Below are 21,871 nucleotides of genomic sequence, written 5' to 3'. Positions count from 1 at the left end.
TGTGGCCTAATAATCAAGTTTTTTCAGTCCATGTTTTCCCTACATCTAATATCCATCATTATTTTATACACTGTATACTTGATATCCAAAAGCTACCCACATGCTATGAAGAGCCTCATGTGACCTCTGAAACCATAAAAACATTCAATAAAGGTTTAGTATTAATATTTAAAAAGCTGAGTCAGAAACCTTCAATGATAAATCAAACCAAGAGACTAGAGGTCTTAGTGCACTATGTCATGTAATTACAAAGAAATCATGCATTTGCCTGAGTCATGTAGATCCAGAATTTTCCAGAATGATCTTTTGATAATTATATGGAAATGAAGATTACAATTAAAACAAACAAAAAACAGATTCCTCATTGCTTTTTAACTTTGCTGCTGAATTATGGAAGTATGACCAGAATCTTTCTACAGATATTCTACATAGAAATTGGATCTACAAAGAACCAGACATAAACCAACTTGCTGATAACCGTCCAGTAGCATTTTCTTAGTAAAGACAACCATTGGTCCAAATTATTTAGGCCTTAAAGAAATGTCAATGAGTTAGACCCCCCCACCCCAAACCACACACCTCTGATTTAAACAAAATGTACATATTTGGCTTGATAAGCTGTTAAAAAGCCTACTTGCATAATCAGACCCAGTAAGAGATCCATAAAGAACAACAGTGTGTGATAACTGCAGGGAGAAGGTGTGATATGAGTGTGAGTCTGGCCTCCATTGCTAACTTCAGCTGATGACTGGAGCTCAACCACAGTGAACAAGCACTCTGGGTGACTGCGGGGGACATACACTCCAAAGTGTGAAGTGACTCATTTACCACATGGCAGCTGTATGTGTGCTGAAAGTTGGTTGGAGAAGAATGAAATGGCTTACAGGGCTTATGAAGCCAAATTTAAACGAGACATTGTGCACTGAAGACTTGGGATAGAGCTATTTATGTACCTGCTATATAAATATGTTCTGATATATAATGATATTTTTTAGCAATGAATCAGAGACCATAAAGATTTATTAGCATCTAGGCAAAATCCTAATATATGGGTGATCTCCAAGTTGCTGGTCTGATCTTTTCATAACAGTCATATTGAATTTATAGAGAAAGTGCCAATAAAATGCAACATGTCAATATATTTCATGTAGACAGATAGGGATACACTGATACTATCGATACGTGTTGATTGTTTCTCTCTGAACAAACTCCACAAGGTTAATTCTTTATAACATTAGCTAGTGGGTTTTATATTAATCACATGAGCTAGCTTGCTAGCTAGCTAGATCAACTAGGTTGCAGTTGGGATGAGCTTCAGACTGTACAGCTGTAAGTATGTGTCTAATGTAAATGATGTGTGTGAACATCAAGAACATTATACTGGAAAAGATACTCACCTAGCGTTATTTGTAGACATTTCAGTTAGCAGGATGTGCTGCAAGATTACCTTTCCGCCTACAATGACTTCATCAGGTTACTAACATCAGGTTTGATTGGTGTCATTTATACTGAAATACATTGTTGTCATTTCATGTTGTGTTTTCTTTAGCACAGCAATGTACACTGGGTTTATATCACACAGCTTTTAAGTTATTACAGTATCATGTAGGCATGAGTCCAATATCGATAACAATATCAGTGCATCCCTATTAAGAAGATATACAATATCACAGGTTTGCAGAAAAGGTTATTTATCTCTTCAAACAGATTCAATGCAATGTAATTAAAATCATTTTTATTTCCACATTGACTTATTAAATGAGGAAGTTATTTAGCCCTTTAGCTCTTCGATACAGACGGAAAATGAAAATAGGACCTATTTAAGTGAAGACACGTGTGATTAAAAAAAAAAGCAAAAAAATGTAAAGACCACAATGTAAAAACCTAAACAGAATAAAAAAAAATAGCTAATGCAGTATGGGAAATTGAAGTAGCTCAAATATTTACCTAAATTAAAAGCATGCTATCATATGACTGCCATCATATGGTTCACTGATTTACGAACTAATTCCTTGAGTTAATTTCTATTAATTTATTTATTTATTTGAACCAAAGCCTGTTCAATATATTACCCTGATCTTCTTAGATCTATTCAAATTTCCCTTCCCAATTATGGAAGCTCAGTAGTTTAATGCGTTTTCTGGGCTGCATTCCTACAGCATAGTATTAGCCAAAGCTGTATTGTTTTCACATTCATTTCCCTAGTGCATCTTAATACTCAGTGACTGGATGTCAGGATGTCAACACTATATAATGGGCATGACCTGTTTACTCATATCCGACCCAGAAAGGCAAGCATAGCTGTGTACTTCATGGCACAGATGGCAGGCTGGAGATCCTCTCTGGGCAGCCAGCTCTCAGCTAGCTAAGCCTGTCTGTCTTTGGCTGTGCTCACTAGATGGGTGTTAACTTGGAAAATGTAACAGGACCTCGTCGTTCTGTGTTAGAGTGAGACTTTTCCGAAGGTCTTGGGACACTGGAACAATGGAACAAGAAAAAAGGATAAGAGATACAATTCTGGCGTCATACAAACCCTCAGTTTCACACATTACACCAAACCACATTTTTACACCAAGCCATGATGGTGATTGCCAGTTATCATCAATGAGTAAATGTTCATCATTAATAACTATATGAGCTTCAGAATGGTCTTTATTATGAATCGGCTTGATTATTTGTTGAATGAAAGATGACTGAATAATCTGACTAAATTAAAATTAAGGGCCAGTAGTGTAAAACATCTCTTCTAAAGCTATGGGATCTGCATGGTCAATTTTAAGATCCAAGTTTGAAATAAATAAATAAATAAATAAATAAATAAATAAATAAATATGAACGTTGAAAAATAAATAAATAAATCAAGTTCTGATCTTCTGAAAAACTGTGCTCCATTTGTACATATTTCACATCATATTTTGAGTCACCATTATTTGCCATTTGCACTCTACGTGGTATGTCATTATTTGTTCGCAGACTGGACTAATCGAGGCGCCAGAAGAATGCCTCTCGTGTATTATGCATGCTACTTGCTCTCTCGAGAACTACTTGGCTTTTCACCCTTATAAAGATGCTAAACATGGGAGATAATGAAAAATTACCTTGTGGCATATCATTATGAATCCCACTCTGTTCATTAATTATTTAGACACTGGCCATAAATGTTCATCTAAATAGACTGGATGCACATGGGTGTCATTTCAACTTCTTACACGAAAGCAAACATTCTAATGTGATCAGGAAGTCTTCACAAGCCATATTTCAGGCTATAAAGAAATATTTTAGAGACGTCACGACTCCCAAAAAACAGCATGATGCACCCTGTTGCTCAGAACAAACTCTAATTTCTGTAGGTGGTTTGATGTGATGTGATGTATGACTCCTGATTTCAAGCTTACTTTCCTTGCCTTTTTCTCCGAATGCCCTCTAGCACTGTTCTTCCATCTCTAAGCCTTAGCCATGGTGACAGATACCATCCATAACTAATGCTATTAGTTAACCGTATTCTAGGGAGAAGGGAAGAAATCTCGGATGCCACAGACATTGAGTGTGCATCTCTTTCTCCATGCCTAATAAATTGGGAGTGACAGGAGGCATGCCGATCCCAGCTTCCGTATCCCTGAGCTTCAGCCACAACCTCTGTATCACCTTATTTATAGGCAAAATTGGTATTAGGCAGGAGAAGTTACAGAGGCAGACTACACAGCGCAAAGTAAAAGAAGAATGATATGCCACAAATCCCATCTGATGTTGCCAAAGAAGATAAAAACAGTTAAACCAATTTTATTTTTAACCATTTAGGATCCTGTCAGTGCACCCATTACTCTATACTCTCTGAAGAAAAGAATCCTAAACTGCTCCAGTATTTTAACCGTACATTGCGTTATACTGGCATTTCAAAGTGAAAGATGCATATTAAAGTTACAGAAAGTATACCCTTGATGGTACCACCCCAGCAATAAAAAACACTTTCTTAGTAGTTAAGCTACTATTTCTGACACCATACCATTCTCTTACTTCTCTATTTAAATTACATTAATAAGGATGCTTAAGGATGTTTAAATGTAGTCTGAGCTTGGATATTTTAAGAGACAGTGGAGGTGTAGATGGTCCGAATTTCAGCCCAATTTATGAGCCTCTTGGTCACCAACTGCCCCACTTTCATATTTAAATCTAGGCTAATAGGACAATGACAAACCCACAACAAAGTAAGTAAGTAAGCTCATAACAGTGGGTGCCAACGGTGCCATAGCCTGTTTTCCTAACTTGTTATCACTGGCTTCATGCAGTCCTTTGCTTAGATATTAACCTCTCTAGACGTTTTGCAGTTTTACAAAAAGGTATTTGATTTCACTGAGGATATATATCACAAATCTACAGGGGGGATCTGGTTCGAAAAGTTTGATCGAATGAGCATTAAAACCTGTTTGGGCTAAACTCTGAAAAATTCATTCAGATAGCAAGTTGCCATCAGAATCACATAGTAAGTTGAATGGAGCTTAATTGTGTGCACTATATACAGCTAGTCCCTGATGTACGATGGAGATGTGTTCCGATTACCCTATCATAACTTAAAAATTCCGTAAGTGAAAACATGGCCTAGCCTCCTTAGGAGTCTTTAATAATGGTGATCGGTATGAGGTAGCATACTGTAATTTGTTTACAATTTACAGTACATAATTTACAGTATATAAAATACAGTACTGTCGACTTGTTCGACTTATCAGAACTTTGGGACTATTTGTATGTATGTGTATATGTATATGTATTTGTGTATGCACATGTGCTTGTTTTTTCATCTGGTTTGTCATGATTTGCTAAAACATTGAAATATTCCATGTGGTAAAATTTGTTCACTAAAACTCTTTCTTTCTCTCTTCATTTCAGAAAACCGGACACTCGAATCGAACGTTTGGCCGGTTTACCCATGGTGTGTTTGGTTTTATAGATAACAGGTTATTACAAAAAGAGATTTTACAATCACATCATAAAGTCTGTTGTTGATCGTAGAGTCCGGTTTGTGCATGAGATTGAGGATGCATTTTTTGCTACACATACTAGACATGCTGTCTAAAAAACATACACAAAAACTTTGAATTGCAAATTTCTGGACCGAAAAATAGATACCTGGTGGAGGTCATGAAGTGCACGATAAAAAGCTGATTCAGTAGGAGTAAAAAAAGAAAGCTGTCTATTTTTAGATCATTCTCAAGGTTAAATTATAATTGCATTCATCTAGAATATCATTGTGCTTGATATTGGACAGAAAGAAAACATTATAAGACATTATATCTTTTGCTTTACTTGGTGGTTTTTCTGTCATACATGGTGCCTGAACAAATATTTAGTAGTTCTACCTGCATCTGATTGTGCTGGTAATTGTTGGAAAGCATCTACTTAATCATTTGTTAATATAGCCTGCTGCAGAGGTGGCAAAAGTACACACATACTTCACTTAAGTAGAAGTACAGATACTTATGTTTTAATATAGTCAGGTAAAAGTAATTGACTATACATTTTTACTCAAGTTAAAGTAAAGAAGTTTGGGCTCTGACATGTAATTAAGTAAAAAATAGTAGCCATTACTACTACCTGTTTTAGTGTCACGCTGGTAACGTAACGTTAATAATTGGGCTGTCAATCGATTAAAATATTTAATTGCGATTAAGCGAATGATCGTCATGAGTTAACTCACGATTATCTGTTCTAAAATGTACCTTAAATGAATACTTTTTAATACCCTAATTAACATGGGCATGGACAAATATGGATTTTTTAAAATGTATGGTTATTAATTAGTGAAACCAAACTCAACACTGAGCATGAAGACAAAATATTATTGTAAATGTTTTAAACTTATTATGGTGTGTTAAATTACACAAATCATCAGGAAACCAATCAGAACTTTTGCTATTTCAGTATTCACTTCAGGTTGTTTTATTTATTTGCATGAGAAGAGAGATGACAGGGACGACAGAGAGCGCCCCTGTCTGTTTTCTTTATTTTACAAAGCACATTTTGTAATGCAACATTTTGTTGTTGTTAAAAGTGTGTACAAATAAAAAATAGACCCTTTACAGATTAAAATGATGTATTGCTCTTATCTATACGATCAAAAACGACAGTAATTTAAGTTTGTTTTAGCGTTATGAGAAATAAATGCTACAAAACGCGCCGACGAGTTTGTCGACCCCAGAGGGTTAATTGTGTGCATTATGCAGATTTTGATGCTAATTTGAGACTTGGTGCATCAGCAAAACAAATGTTTGGTGATTAAAATTATTTTTGGGGAAACAGAAATACATGTTGCATTAATCGCGCGTTAATAAAATTAGTGCCGTTAAAATGAATTTGCGTTCACCAGTTATTAACGTGTTAATTTCGACAACCCTATTTAATATATTAGTACAAATTTTTGTGACCTAATGAAAGTATTCAGGCTGAACATCCACCATATAGAACACAAGCATAGAAAAGATGATGATCTGGTGATCAGGAATGTCTCTGTTCTCAGTCATGTTTACATGTTTTTATCCACGTCAGCCCCAAACTTCTTGTTGCCTTCTGCTCATTGTTTGCTTCATAAACTAGCCTACATCTGTGGTGTTGAGAACCAGGAAATTATGAATTGAAATGGTAGCTGAGCGATGACAGGAAACAGGTTAATGGGCTGAAAATGGGGCGCAGTGAAAAGAAGAAAAAATATTGACATTTCACCAAATAGATTAAAACTAAAGAAACAAGTCTAGATTGAAAATGTAAGCAGTAGAAAGTACAAAAGAGAAAGACAAAGGTTGAATATAAATCGTGAAGTTCTAAAACCAAAAAAAAAATCTACATAAGTACAGTAACAAAGTATTTGTACTTCATTACTTCCTACCTCTGGCCTGCTGTAATCCAGATACTCAGATGATGTTTTCACTTCACCAAAATAAACATCACCATGTATACTGTTTCTTCAGCAAGCATCCTTCATCTTCTTGCTGACCATGTACGTGTTTTTTTCTGAATTGTCATAGTATATGATTGATGTTGTATGTATTTTAATAAATCTGTTTTTTGGTTGGATTGAATTATCATTTTTCATTTGTGTTGTATTTGTTGTAATGGGGATGGGATTATTATGTTAGCGCCTCTTTCATTGCATTTGTGTGGCGTGTGTACGTGTGAGAAAGCTAGCGTGAAAGAGCGAGAGAACTAGAGAAAGAGAGAGAGAGAGAGAGAGAGAGAGAGAGAGAGAGAGAGGAGATGTAGGACAGACATGCAATAAAGAAAATTCTGGCATTTGTCAGAGAGAGCTCTAATTAAGTCAGAACTAACAATACCTCAATTTAGCCGACACATCCGAGACTAATAATGCATAGTGAATCATTTTGAACAATGACTGGCACTTTATCTGAAACCGCATGTTCCTTTTCAAGATGAAAATTAAATAATTTATTTTATTAATAGTCAAATAAATTTTCCATTGTCTTCTTAATGGCCTTAACAGCACTTAGCATAATATTTACGTTATTTTAGACTCGTTGTTCCTTTTCATGCCATAGTAATGTTTAAATTCTTTTAAATAGTTATAGAGGACAATAAAAGCGCCGTAGCATTTTATTTCATAGCTGCTACCAGTGTACACTTACAACCCTGCAGGAGACAACTGAATAAATCTGAGCTCTACGTTGTGAGTGGTCTTGTCCTTTGGAGTCGGTCCTCATGAGTTTGATGTTTGATTGGCTATCTTGTAGCAATTGCTAGTTGCAAGACAAATGTGTGCATTAAGGAGCCTGGAATGATTAACGATGAATGTGTCACAGTTTTATAGTTCTGTGATATTTCCGCCTTGAACAACTGAACAACATTCCTACTTTCACACTGGGTGAATTCCTCTTCTTTTTTTAAGTGCAGTGCAATATAAGCAAACTAAAATATTTAATATTTTCCTGATGCAAACCCCTGCGTGTCAGCACGAAGGCTATCAGTGACAGTGTTGTTAGGAAATAAATGCACGCTCAGCACTTTTTTTTTAAACCATGGATTGGAATTGTATATATGTGTGTGTGTGTGTGTGTGTGTGTGTGTGTGTGTGTGTGTGTGTGAGAGACTGGGGGGTGGGACTAGTTTCTATAGTAACAGTGCATTCCTGTTTTCCTCTCCCCTCTGCTGCTATGGAAGCGAAGTATTTCGCTCGTGCAGGAAGCAGAGTTATGGTAATGCCTTTTTTTCTCACCTTTGTATCTGTTCAAACCTTCTATCCTTTTGTAGGTCTTTTTCAGGCAATATATATATATATATATATATATATAAGGGCTGTCATTCGAGTCGATTAAAATATTTAATTACAACTCAATCACAATTTTTATCTGTTTTGAATGTACCTTACAGGAATACTTTTAAAGATTTCTATCCTCTAATCAACATGGCCAATGACAAATAGTGATGCTTTATGCAAATGTTTGTTGATTAATTAGTAAAACCAGACTCAACATAGAGCATGAAGACCAAATATCCTTGTAAATGTTTAAAAGTAATTATGTTGTTTTCAACATTGAAAAAGGTGTTTTCAATTACGTAAATCATCAGGACACCAAACAGACCTTTTGCTAGGTTTCCACGCGGACAGTTTTAATTGCCGGATGTGTTTATCATGGCGGTTTTTGGTGCTTGATTTGAGACTTGGCACATAACAAATGGTCAGTGATTAAAAATAATTTTTCCGGTTTCAGAGTTTATTTATTTATTTTTTTTATATCTGAGTAAAGAAAGGACGTCATTAATATATGTGTTCTGTTGAAGGTTTGAATTTTTTAATTTTGCCTCTTTTTTATTTATTTATGTACAGTTTTCATAAAAATTGTCAAACAGGAATGTGCGCTGGATTAATTGCACGTTAATAAAATGATTGCGTTAAAATTTATTTGTGTTAACGTGTTATTAACGTGTTCATTTTGACAGCCCTACACATACATACATACATACATAGACACATACACACACACACACACACACATACACAGTATATGTGATATAGATTCTGTGCATTGCCTGCTTCTGCTGTCTGCTGTCTTTGCAAAACTCTGAAAACATAAGCTACTAGATGCAGAAATCTCTCGCAGAACCTCAGCTGTGGAGTTAATTTTATTTGTTGGAGCTATTTTTCATCATTTCAGCCTGCCAGGTTTTAGATTTCAGTGTGATTGGCTTGTTTGTCGCCCGCAGACTCTGAAACCACGGAGGACGAAGCAGCCGAGCCTCAGATGGAGACCAAAGACGGAGGCAGAGGCGATCCAGATGAGACCTCCCAACGGTTCCCTGCAGGTAATTACACTCTTTTCACCAACATCATTGTTACGTTCCACTCTTCACACTCAGCCCACCCCATGCTGCCTCTGCGATTCACAATGGACACACATGCACCTTTTTTTCATTTATTTTATTTTTAACCTTTTATTTAACTTGGCAAGTCGTTATAAATACAAATTATATTTACACTGCTTAGCCTGAAAAGCAGCACAGCCACCTGAACCAGATAGAAAAAAAGTCAACGTATGACTTTCTGCTTTGAATATTGTGAGCTTTTCATAGAGTACAGATTCAATGAGAGAAATTCAACATCATTTATCTACTTTGATCTGCTGTCTGCTCACTGTTTACACTACACTATACTGCTATATTCACTTTGTCATCCTTGTTTACTTCACTCTTTGTTGTCTCTAAAAATATGACTTTGGAGAGATAAATTGCATTCTTTTTTCCCCTCGCTTGGTTTTGGATGTGCTTGCTTCAATCGATCTGCTCTGCACACAAGACGTAGATTAACCCTTAGAATCCTATAAACCCTAAAGCAACATAAAATATCCAAGGTCTTATCACAGTGTCTCACATTTATATCAGAACCTGAGGTTGAGTTATTCATGCTGCTTGGCTACCGGCCTGTCTGGAGCCAAATTGCAAAGTTACACCCACAAGAATCTAAGTATCAAAAATATGTTGCATTTTTATTTAAAACCTTGTCTACACATTGCAAAGTAATCAAAGATATTTAGTTACATTTTGCTGAGGTTTCTTCCCAAATAGTTGGATAGTACACTGTAAGATATTAATAGCAGGGACAAATTACTAAATCATATCATTTTCAAAGATTACATTTTGAAACTTTATTTGATATACCTGAACATTTTGTAATACCTTCCTGACATATCTGACTTAGCTGTCCTGATTGTTCAGATATTTTTATTTTCATATTCCTTTTAAGCTATCTATTATGAAAGTCATAGTGACAAGTATATTGCCATGATATTTTCAAATCTAGCAGGTCCATATACTGCATTTTAGTTTGTATGTACAGTATTTGTATATGTATATCCGTATTTGCATCTATAAAATGCATGTATTACTCAAAGAGATGCTGAATTCATAAATCTGATTGGTCAGGAGGTGTTAATTTATTCGGATAGTGGTACTGGCTGAATAGCAATTCACAGGTTTATATTAACATGTTTGTTCTAATATAGAGGTTTATTACCAGCTAATTCACAGGGATATGTATGGCCAAGCTTTACATAATAGATTTTTAGATAGAAACATTTATTTATTTATCATGTATGGAAGGTGTCTTTATTGTCAGTGATAGACTGCATATTTTAAAATAACTTTAAAAAGAAACAAGAAGAGAGTATAAACTCATTTTTATAGCTTTATAGCTGCTATAACATACATGATAAAAGGAATAATTTGTATATGTTCCTCAACAATAAATGCAGCTAGAAGCTGATACTCTAATTGGGGGCATATTGCCATTATAAAAGAGGAAGATTCTTTCTCCATCAGCACACGCTCACCCTGTTGTGTTTTATTCTTCAGTGTTCTATATCGAGCTTCCATTATAAATCAGCTAAAGTATACAAAAGATATATTTTGGCACATCATCAAATCATCCACCTCTTAAATCTCAGCATGTGCAGAGGCATGCGGATTATTTGCAAACTGTAACATATTTTTGAAAGAACCTTATACTGCTGATTCTGACACTGTTATTCTCAACAGAGAACGAATGCGTACATGTTTACAAGGACAGCAGCGAAAAGCAAGAAGCTTATTCTGCCATTCTGTTCAGTCACTTTGCAGGATCTTGGCAGCAGCACTTTCTGCTGTCATTATATGTTATGAGAAAAGCTGTCCCGCAAGCCCTCGGAGAGAGGAAGTGGGTGTAAATTTGGGGGCGCTTTCTGATGGAGACAAACATATTTATTAGATTAAAGAACGACAGAGAAAAGAATGTTTCTCAAACCAAAATAGGTAATGGAATTCCACACTAGATACTCAAGCTGATAGATTGTATTATATAATCAGGTGGAATTTTTTTTGTAAACAATCACACTACTATGGTTGCTAGTTTTACAAATGGCTTCCTTTCAGTAAGCTCAATATTGAATGATGGGATGCATTGCCTCCTCACTATCTAACACCAACTGCTATGAAAACCGCCTCTCAAGCCTGTCTAGATAATGAACACCCCCAATTTGCAGGCTAAGACATATGGAGGGAATAAACATGTCAAGCATTGAGATTTCCTATGGAGTGATGCACATCAGATTGATTTGATGCATAAGGACGGTGGATTTGTGTGGGGGGAGGCTTTTGTCTCTGTGAATCTGAAAAATGTTTGCCCTTTGCACTGCTTCCCATTTTGTGCATGCATCTGCTCACCGGAAAGAAGCAGGCTGTGAAAGAACCGAATCCTGCTGAGGGCATGGCTTCTACCACAAAGCTTGTTGGAAATGTCATGTCTCTGGTCGTCTTCTCCTTATAAAGCTCTCCTCAAATTGCATGTAATCCAAGCAATACATTTCCCAGAGATTCCATAAAGTGACAGAGCCTAGCCTGGATTAAAATGGTGTTTTCTAAATGGTACAATGTACCTTTATCTGGAGTAAGCATAAAAGGCAAAGGATTATCCTGCAGGTGTGGCTATATTAGGCAGAATTATAGGGTGTTAAGATTGTCTTTTTTTATTATTGCTCTCACAGAATGTCTGCAAATTATATCCTGAGCATTTTATTAGGACACACAAGGCCGATTTAACAATATACTATGGTGATGAAAGAAGATTTTTCAGTCAATATTTACACAGCTGCTCCATATTTAAACAGATCACAGTCACAGATTGAAATTGTCATTCTGCAAGCATCAAAGGACGTAATTAGGAAAGTTCCACTTTATGTAAGTACGACAATTAATTATGTAACAGTATAATATTTGCTTATTCAATGGAATTTGCAAGGAAAATCCCAGTACATCTTTATATTGCAAAACAGTGACTATATATGGTTCTGTGATTGCACGATGCCTCAAAGAAAATATAAACAGATAAACTTTATTGAACCTTTTTTAGGAAAGGTTGCTAAAGTTAGAAATCCTATTTATGTTTATGCATTGTTATCTAGCACTACCTTAATCCTCCTGGAAAATCACCAGAGCTGAACAGGTTGTTGTTGGGATCCTCTTCCACTCCTCCATAATGACATCACGGAGCTGCTGTATGTTGTACACATGGTGCTTCTCCACCTTCCACCCCACAGGTGCTCAATAGTGTTCAGGTCTGGAGACAAACTTAACCACTCCATCATCTTCACTTTTAGCTTCCTCAGTTATAATCCTGGCGGTGTGTTTGGGGTCATTATTGTGTTGGAAAACTGCCATTTGGCACAGTTCTGCTTCAAAATGCCACAGTACATGTGGAATCCATGTTTTCTTTAATGAACCGCAGCTCCCCAGTACCAGCACTCATGCAGCCCCAGACCATGATGCTACCACCACCATGTTTAACTGTAGGCAAGACACAGTTTTCTTGGTCTCCTCACCAGAGCATCGAAACACATGCTGGACAACATCTGAGCCAAACAAGTTTATCAGATCACAGGACATGGTTCCAGTAATTCATGCTCTTGAACAGGTTGTTTTCAGCAAACTTTCTTATGAGCCAGCTTCAGAAGAGGCTTGCTTTGCCATGCAAACTGACTTGTGTGTGGCGTATGGTCTGAGCACTGACAAGGGGACCTTTCAATTCTGCAACCTCTAAAGCAATGAAGCTTTATAAGGTTAATAAGACAAAGATGCAGTATGTCTAGTTACTGAGAAACAAGAAAAAAATCAACATGAAAAATGGAAAAACCACATGAAAACTTTTCCACATCTGATTCTATTGAACTTTGAATCTAAATGACTGCAGAATTAAAAGTTTCTGTCTAAGTTATTACTAGAAACAATATAAACCTTTTAGCTGGAGCTACTGTCCAATCAGAATCCAACCTTCAGCACCATTTAATCATGACATTGAAACAAGATGCAGTAGTGTGCATCACATCTTTTTTGTACATGATAAGCCTTCTTAAATGACTTCTCCTACCTCCCCACATTGTATTATTTCTGCAGGTGAGCGGATGATGGATGTTGCATCGGGTACGAGTGGTCATGGTGAGAACACGGTGGTGGAGAGAGAGATGCAGTCCCTGGGATCAAGAGCAGCGGGGCCACAGGCCGCCAGGCAAGGCACCGGCCGGGAGCCAACGGCCACCCACATCAGGCACCTAGGGGTCGAGCCGCTGATCCGGGCGTCCCGCGCCAATCTGTCCCGGCCAGTGTGGGGGTCTGAGGAAAGTGTGTCTTTAGCTAGTGATTACTATGGTAGCACGTTCAGTCTCTATAGAGGAAGGACTTTTTCTATTCCCCTGTAATACAAATCATTCCCAAGCGCAAACGATTAGTATTCAAAATTCCAGCAGCCCATTATATATAAACAGTAAATAAAATAGTAATAATAATTATAATGTGATAATAATAAAAACAACAACTCTGCAAAATATTAATAAACAGCCCACTTTCCCAGTACTAGTGCCAAAGGAGGCATCATGTTTGCTGTAACATGGAGAAATGTGCATGTGCTGAGGAGGGTGGTGACATAGGCAAGAACCCATGGTGTGACCTCTTAATTTCTCTTCCTGCTCTGTATATATATATATATATATATATATATATATATATATATATATATATATATATATAGAGAGAGAGAGAGAGAGAGAGAGAGAGAGAGAGAGAGAGAGAGAGAGAAGAAGAAAGAAAGAAAGAAAGTAGGCTCTCTACATTTGGATGAGGTTCAGATCAGCCCACTGCGAGAGAGCAGCATGAGCTGCCAAACCTATTACAATTAGACGTGACTCATTCACAGGTGGAGGTTCAGTAAACTGAAACAATGACAATGTATATTGCAGCGATGCAAGCCAAGTACGATGAGGCTGTGTTGGTTTTATCTGCAAATATCACCCTTATATAATTCTGAAAGTGTTCCTAAGAAAGTGGTAAAGTGGAATATTTGAGGCCGGATCATTCTTCATGTGGGTGCTCAATCAGTCTGAAGTAATAAACAGAGAAAGATAGAAAAAGAAAGAAAGAAAGAAGAAAGAAAGAAAGAAAGAAAGAAAGAAAGAAAGAAAGAAAGAAAGAAAGAAAGAAAGAAAGAAAGAAAGAAAGAAAGAAAGAAAGAAAGAAAGAAAGAAAGAAAGAAAGAAAGAAAGAAAGAAAGAAAGAAAGGATTTTCTGATTTCGTCCCTCCTTCTCAGCACCATCGTCACAGCCATGTTAGAGCCAGGGCCAAACTCCAACAAAATTTCATCTTTTATTCCCTCAAAATAAAAAAAGAAATTGCAGTAAATATGTAAATTTCATCACAGTACATTAACAGTCAATGCTTTGGCAATATTGTCTAGTAAGATCTGAGCAAATTAGCTCCAGTCGCATGATCATCTTTTAGTTTCTGTTATATACACATATACATATCTCTTATTTTTCATCACTCCGTTTGTTTAATGGAGCATGTCGGCTGTTCAAGAGAGTGAATTGACAACAGATTGGTCATGTTTTTGTCTACTGTCTAAACTTGACCTTGGCTGACACAGAGAAATCACTGTTTACCATCCAGCTACAGACCTGGCCTTTAAGCCTACCAGCCAATAATCCTGTGTCACATCTGTGTTTTGTAATGTGCCGGCCGACATACTGTAAACAAATTGCGTGCCCTTTCCTTGTTGGTTAGTCATTGTCCTATTTTGCAACACCGCAGCTAATTGTTAAAATGTGATATATTAAAAAAGCCCCTATGAAAAAGGGAAAGCATATGGTGCATTTGTCATTACATTTTCAAATCAGGTAAAATTAGTGAAATGTCTGTGATACAGATTTTTAGCATTTTAATTTTCATCACATTAGACTGCAGCTCAATAGAATGAATCAAACAAATTAAAAATCTAATTGCTTTCATAAAATTAAAAAACGTACATTTGATAATTTGGATGCTTTAATTTAACTGCCACCTCCCTTGCCTACAATTGCTGCCTTTTCTGTGCCTCATCTAGATTTATTTTCTTTTAGTCCATACTTTCCTTTGACCCCCATATTTTCTATGTACATTTTCTATTTTGCCTATTTTCTATTTTTATTTAAATTCCACAACAATAGATGCAAAAATAAAATGATCTTGTGGTTGTTGCTATAATTTGCATCATATTGTTTGTGAAGTGCCATCGGCCCTTTTAGGTTCTCTGATTTCTCTGCATGCTTTTTTTTTATTGAAGAATCGCTTTAGCATGACTCCTCGCATGTAATTTATGCCAAACTTATAAACATATAAACATATTTACTTATATTGTAATTAGAAATATTAATGCAAAGGATATATATATATATATATATATATATATATATATATATATATATATATATATATATATATATATATATATATATGGAAGATGGAGCTTATTGAACGATTGATAATAATACAGCACAAAAGATTCGCCAACCATAGTCATAATCATCATAACACTGTAAAGTTGATATCTGAAATAAAGTTTTAAATGAAGTACCAAATCTTGGTAATTTGCCTATTTCATTTTCCATCATTTAAAAATAGTGCCATTGGCTTGTAGCTTCAAATGTTATAAAAAAAACAAAGGTGCAATTACAAATTGCAAGATTTTTCATTGTGCACTAACACAACCCGCTGTTAAAGAGCATCCGAGTGTTATTTTCCCAAATTCTTGCACGGTTACTTTGCATGGTTTTGACACTGCTTGGGTGATGTTCATGCAGTCCTGTACACTGGATATCTCATACAGAAGTAAGTCTAAACATCTGCAGGCTGGGAAGGAAGCCCTTGTGTTAAAGAAAAAAAAAAGAGAAAAAACCCTGACATTTACAGTATGTTTGTTTTTGCACAGTCAGGGGACTGAGGTTGGCATGTGCTTTGTACAAATGTGTATACAATTATAAATGTGCTGTGTATAATATGTATATTATTTTCCACTTTGGATGGTTTCCAGCACAAAATGAAATTTACATAGTCTCCTTATTGCAGCCTTCCTAATAATTGTTATCGTTTATTTTAACTAACTCGCACTTAATCTGCAACATTTCCTTCTCAGCTATAGCAGTGACATGTGACCTACAGATGTGTATATCCAGTCATATATTGTGGTTTAGTCCAGTGTTTTTGGAAGGAATTGGCTAGTAGGCTCCATTGAATTTGGCTTTTACCAAACCAACACACTTAGGTGTATAGTAGATTAAATTGAAATTAATTTATTTGGTTCTACTGTGATGAAAGATAACTCACTTTTCAGCAGAGTGAGACTTGGTCTTGACTGTCACCCCAAGACCAATGTAAAAGGCATTCCTATTTCTTTATATTTATCTTTATTATTTTTTTATATTATCTTTTATTTTATAACTTCCATTCACAAGTTTTACTGAAACTTTATACAGAAACAAAATAGAGTAGATCTGATTGCTAGGTACTTGATATAGATTGCCTATTTGTTTCTTTACCCCACATGTAATTTGGGCATTTTGAAAGTTAAACCCCAATATTTACACACAAGGAAAACACAGAGACATTGAAATGTCCAAGCCTCCGCAAATTTCCCTGTCATACATTGTATTCCCAAGACAAAATGCCTCTCTGGCCCCCTGTCCTCTTCCAAATAGCTGGGCTCCTCCCCTTATTAACCCATAGTCTAACAGAACGTTTCCGTTAATCGATTTCAGGAGCCAGTCCGAGGAGGTTTTGAGGGATTCTCCCCCACAAGTTCTCCCTCCCCCTTCCCCTAAAATAATCAGTTCATCCACCTCTCCCATGCTCGTCTGTTCAGGCCCCCCAACGCCCCTGACCCCACGCAAGAAAGTCATTGTGCCAAATGAGTACCAAGACACAGTGCCCGGGGAGTTTGAGGAGAAGATAAAGCAACCCAAGTCTTCAGGCATGTCCCAGAGTAGTGCGCAGGACTCTCGACCCCAGACCCCTGTCAGTGAATACTCTCGGAAGGACTTGACCCCCCGTCCCTCTCCTAAACTAACACGGCCAAGTTCCAAGATCTTCGAAAGGGTGAGACTTTTTGAAGAGCGCAGAAGAAGCATTGACAATCCTGAAGGGTCAGTTTCTGGACGCTCTTGGGCAGGATTTAACAGGGCTTCTTCAATTGACTCTGATGATGGAGGTAGTCGTCTAGGGATCTCAAGAGAAAGTTCCAAGGAGGACCTCCATGAAGCTTTGAAAGCAGATGCAGAGCAGAGAAGATCTGTGTTCAGGCAGAGAGCTGCTTCTCTGGAGGACAGACCGCGCTACTCCCAGAAAGTGCAAGACATTGAGCATAAGTTCACAGAGGAGCTCCAGCGAATCAAGAAGCTCGTGGGAAAACCACATATGAAGAAGTCCTTCTCTACTGAACAACTTTCCACTTTTCACAGGGGCAGGCAGCCCATGAAAAAACTAGAGCCTATCCCACCTCAAGTGCTTCAAAAACTACAGGACCGGGAGCGTGCTCAGCAGGAGGAAGAGAGCAGGATAAAAGAGCAAGCCAAAGACAAATCACAACAGGTGCAAACACGGCAGGTTCAGCAACACGAATCATTGTTTCAGGATCAGGGTATGCAAGAACGGTCACCTGTGACAATAAAAACAATTCACCAAATAAGAGAAGAGCCTCCCCCTGAAGGTATGTCCCCATCTGATTTACCTGGACAAAGGTCTCCCAGACTAATCCGTGGACCAAGTCCAGTTGCTGAGAACTCTCGAAGATCTCCAATTGTGGAAATCACTTCAGTGACTGACGAACACCCACCTCGCAAAACAAGAACAGAATCACCATCCAGAAATGTTCTTGAGATGACATTACGCAAGGTGGAACCGAGACCTCTGAGCCCACTCATAAAGCGGGTAGGTTATGTCCAGGAAGTCACACCAGTCCACATAGAGGATGAAAGTGTACATAAAAAAACACCCATAGAGATTGCTCTGAGAAAACTGGACAGAAGACCTGAAAGTCCTATTGTTCAGAGTGAAATCAGTGAAGTGCAAGAGTGTCCTGTCCAAGCACCACCTCTTAAACCTCCAAGGGTTTCAGTCACCTCCTCTAAAGAAGAGAAGATGAAGATAGATGTTACTCCACTAGCACCATCACTAAAGATTACAATCCCACAGATTATTGTTGAAGAAGAGCCAATGGAGACAGAAACATCTGTACCTACACACAGTGATAAAACAAGCAAGAATGGCACTTCCAAAGAGGAAAAACCTCAGAGAGTGAGAGGAAGGGGACGTAAACAAAGACCAATGTCTCCTGAATTAGGTGGGTGTTTTGTGTTTATTCATGAATGATTTTGTTGTAACAAAACAATTGTGTGCAAATGTCTTAATTGTATGTCTTCATAACATTTAGTGAGATAATGTATTTCTGCCTTAAAAATATATATTTTTCCAGTCACAGCCCTCTATTTAGACTGGAATAAATTTGATGACAAACAGTGTCATACATATTAGGATTTTTAACAAGTGGTGGCAACTAGTCAATGCAACCATGTACAGTCAGTTGGATTTAGATGGGAAGTCATGCTGAGGGAAATAGTGGATTAATGGTTTAGACTCTGGACTACTGATCAAAACAATTTTGTTTCTTGTCAAAAGTCCATTGTTTGCCCCTTGAACAAAGACCCATGATTATGTCACTTTAAACAAAAAACACCTGACAAATGAAAAAAACATAAAGCAAAATATGTTTCTGTTGTGCTAACTTGCCTATCCTCATGGTATATTTGCAGAATCTTCTGATGACTCCTATGTGTCAGCGGAAGAAGACCCTCTAGAGGCCCCACTGTTTGAGTTTCCTCTTCAGGACACAGTAGCATCCTCAGGTGCTGAGGTTTTGCTGAAATGCATCATCTCTGGCAATCCTCTCCCTGAAGGCAAGTTCAATCTGTTAACTTTTTTGAAGCATACCAAAAAATAAGGTTAAATGTCTGACATGATTGCAGGCTATTTAATTCTATGTGCAACCACTGAATGTGATACAATCAGAGGTCATTGGCAAAATTCACTAAAAATTGCCTAAACCTTTACCAGTCAGTAAATGCAAGTAGGATTACATGTATGATCTTTTAATATCTAGTGACGTGGATGCGTAACAATGTGGAAATAAACAACAGTCCCTCACATGTGGTAAAAGTGGAGGGAGAGCGGCACTCTCTTCTCATCAAATTGACAAAGCCAAGCGATGCTGGCACCTACACTGTAATAGCTACAAATGAGGTGGGCAAGGCTTCCTGCAGTGCCACCCTCTTTATCAAGCCAGGTAAGTACTTCCTTTTAAGTAGTCTTTTAGGCCTGTCAGGTATAATGTGTAGTACATTGAATTCTGATGCCAAGGCAGAGACATTATAATAAACTAAATTCTTCATTATTGCACTACTTGTCTGGAATAAAACAGAAATACAAGCACTTTTTCTTACACTAGCCCAGAGACAGAAATCTCATCACTAATATATTTAGAAAGTCTGACACTGATATGTATTGAGTACCCATAGAGAAACATGCCATCTTTAATCCTTTTTTTCAGGCTTTTTCAGTTGCTGTCTTTGAAAATGCCTTTGAAAGCATGTTTGGCTTTTTTCATTCAACCATTCTACTTTCCTGCTCTTTTTTACTTGTGTGTACATGGAAAAGACTATTTGAAAGACAGAGAAAGGTGACATACCATTACATCACTGATCCTCTGAGTTCACTGGTTTCTATATTCCCAGCTGAGGGGGAGGCATTTTTTTGGAGGGTGATGTGGGGAATTTTAGCACCTCTGGTTATTTCAGTGGGATTAAAGAACGAAGAAATGAGTCATTTCACCAACCTACGTTCTTTTAGGCCTGGGTTAGCATCTTAGTACTGATGCTAAACCATCCCTGGAGGGAGTTGATTTCTAATTTAGATCGAATGCTTTCCTGTTAATCTTTCTACTGACACTTTTAATTTACATAAGTCCTTTGCTTTCTTTTTCTAGCCTTATATGAGTGTGTCTCTTGCATTCCCCTCCTTCTCTCCCCTCTTTCTCTAACCTTACCTCCGTAGCAATAGTTACTATAGCAACCTAGCAAATAGCACACTGTTGTTTGAAGATCACATAGCCACACCCAGGCTAATTATATTCTAACTAAACATTTGCTTTATTAATTTTTGTGCTCTTTTTTGTTTGTTGTTTTGATGGTGTGGATCTTCTAGATACATATTTAAGCAGCTGGACAAATTGGAAACACACCAACTGGTGCTTACACTAGTACTCATGTACTCTGAATGTTCAAAAGCATCTGATGCAAACAAGCTGCCACAGCACTTTCCAGTATATTTCATTCCAATGTGTCACCTAAATGACATCTGCAAACGATCCCCTGCAGTAATGACGTTTCTCTTGAATTCATTATATAGATTTTATGATACATGTCGCCATGTTTATGTGAAAAGGTAGCACTTGAAGGTAAACTAATTCACAAATAAAATAAAATGAGTGTGTAAATGGATTAGAATAAAATTGCAAATTCTCAGGAAATGTGATGATGATCATCTACATATTCATTCTGCTTGAACAAAGCTAAAAACAATTCAACCATCTGCCTATTAAAATTCATCCTTCATCCTTTGTCATAGTCATTTGTATATCAATCCCATTTTGAATAATAGACTGCTGGAACATTTACATAAAATCAGATGAAAAAAGGCTAGACAAGCCTCATTGGTGCATGTGGGGAGTTAAAGCTATCCATCTAGTCTTATCCCACAGAAAAAAACTGTAGCAGAAATTGCTAGAAATACCCATTCATCAGATGTTCAACTGATTTATGATAATTGAAAGGGGTCAGCATGAGCACTCGGACCAGTCTGAAGCTATCCATTTGCATACACAGAAAGATGACACCTTTCTATCATAGCAAGCATTAAATCTTTAAGCAATTTGTGCCACAGTAGTTTTTCTGTTGGATCAAAATACATGGCTAGCCTTCATTACCCACATACTCCAGTGAGGTCTGGGCACCTATTAGCCTACCAGAACTCTTTGGCAGGTACTAAATACTTATACCGGAACAATCATAAAAAACTTGCCGTTTTGCAGATACACTGACTCGTCTAGCCATCTTGACTTGGTCCTTGTCATCGTTAAGCTTGCACAATTTTCCTGCTTCCAACACAACAACTTAGAGTCCTGCCTGTTACCTTGCTGCCTAATCTTGATAAATGCCATTGAAACACGATAATTAATTTATTCACTTCAAATGTCAGTGTTTTTAATGTTATAGGTGTGATGGGTGTATATTGTTTGGTTATACTGTATATATAAAATTATCTGATGTCGATTTGGTAATAAAGGCCTCATAGTCTGTCTTGAAGCATTTTTTGGTTAAATGAACCACCACAAGGTGCATCTGTAAGCACTATATATTTGAATTATTGACCCAAAACATCTCCCTTTCACTATTTTTAAAAACAATTGTATCGATTTACTGTAATATC

At 37.0% G+C, this 21,871-nt stretch overlaps 1 protein-coding gene across 9 annotated transcripts in view; it reads left to right on the top strand.

Moving 5' to 3' along the window:
- LOC124381683 (striated muscle preferentially expressed protein kinase-like) overlaps window positions 1-21,871 on the top strand; it is a 95,862-nt gene that overhangs the window by 38,150 nt on the left and 35,841 nt on the right. For 3 of the 9 annotated variants that reach the window (XM_046843577.1, XM_046843503.1, XM_046843565.1), the window contains 5 exons: window positions 9,208-9,306; window positions 13,423-13,534; window positions 17,092-18,671; window positions 19,141-19,284; window positions 19,488-19,670. In XM_046843577.1, coding sequence (XP_046699533.1) covers window positions 9,208-9,306; window positions 13,423-13,534; window positions 17,092-18,671; window positions 19,141-19,284; window positions 19,488-19,670 — 2,118 coding nt within the window. Of the gene's footprint in view, window positions 1-4,884; window positions 4,953-8,163; window positions 8,199-9,207; window positions 9,307-13,422; window positions 13,535-17,091; window positions 18,672-19,140; window positions 19,285-19,487; window positions 19,671-21,871 lie in introns of all 9 variants that reach the window. The other 6 variants (XM_046843522.1, XM_046843539.1, XM_046843546.1 and 3 more) reach the window with 6 other exon arrangements.

The sequence above is a fragment of the Silurus meridionalis genome, chromosome 3 (genome assembly GCF_014805685.1).
Source record: "Silurus meridionalis isolate SWU-2019-XX chromosome 3, ASM1480568v1, whole genome shotgun sequence".
In the NCBI taxonomy this organism is placed as follows: domain Eukaryota; kingdom Metazoa; phylum Chordata; class Actinopteri; order Siluriformes; family Siluridae; genus Silurus; species Silurus meridionalis.
This window is presented reverse-complemented; position numbering and strand designations above follow the sequence as displayed.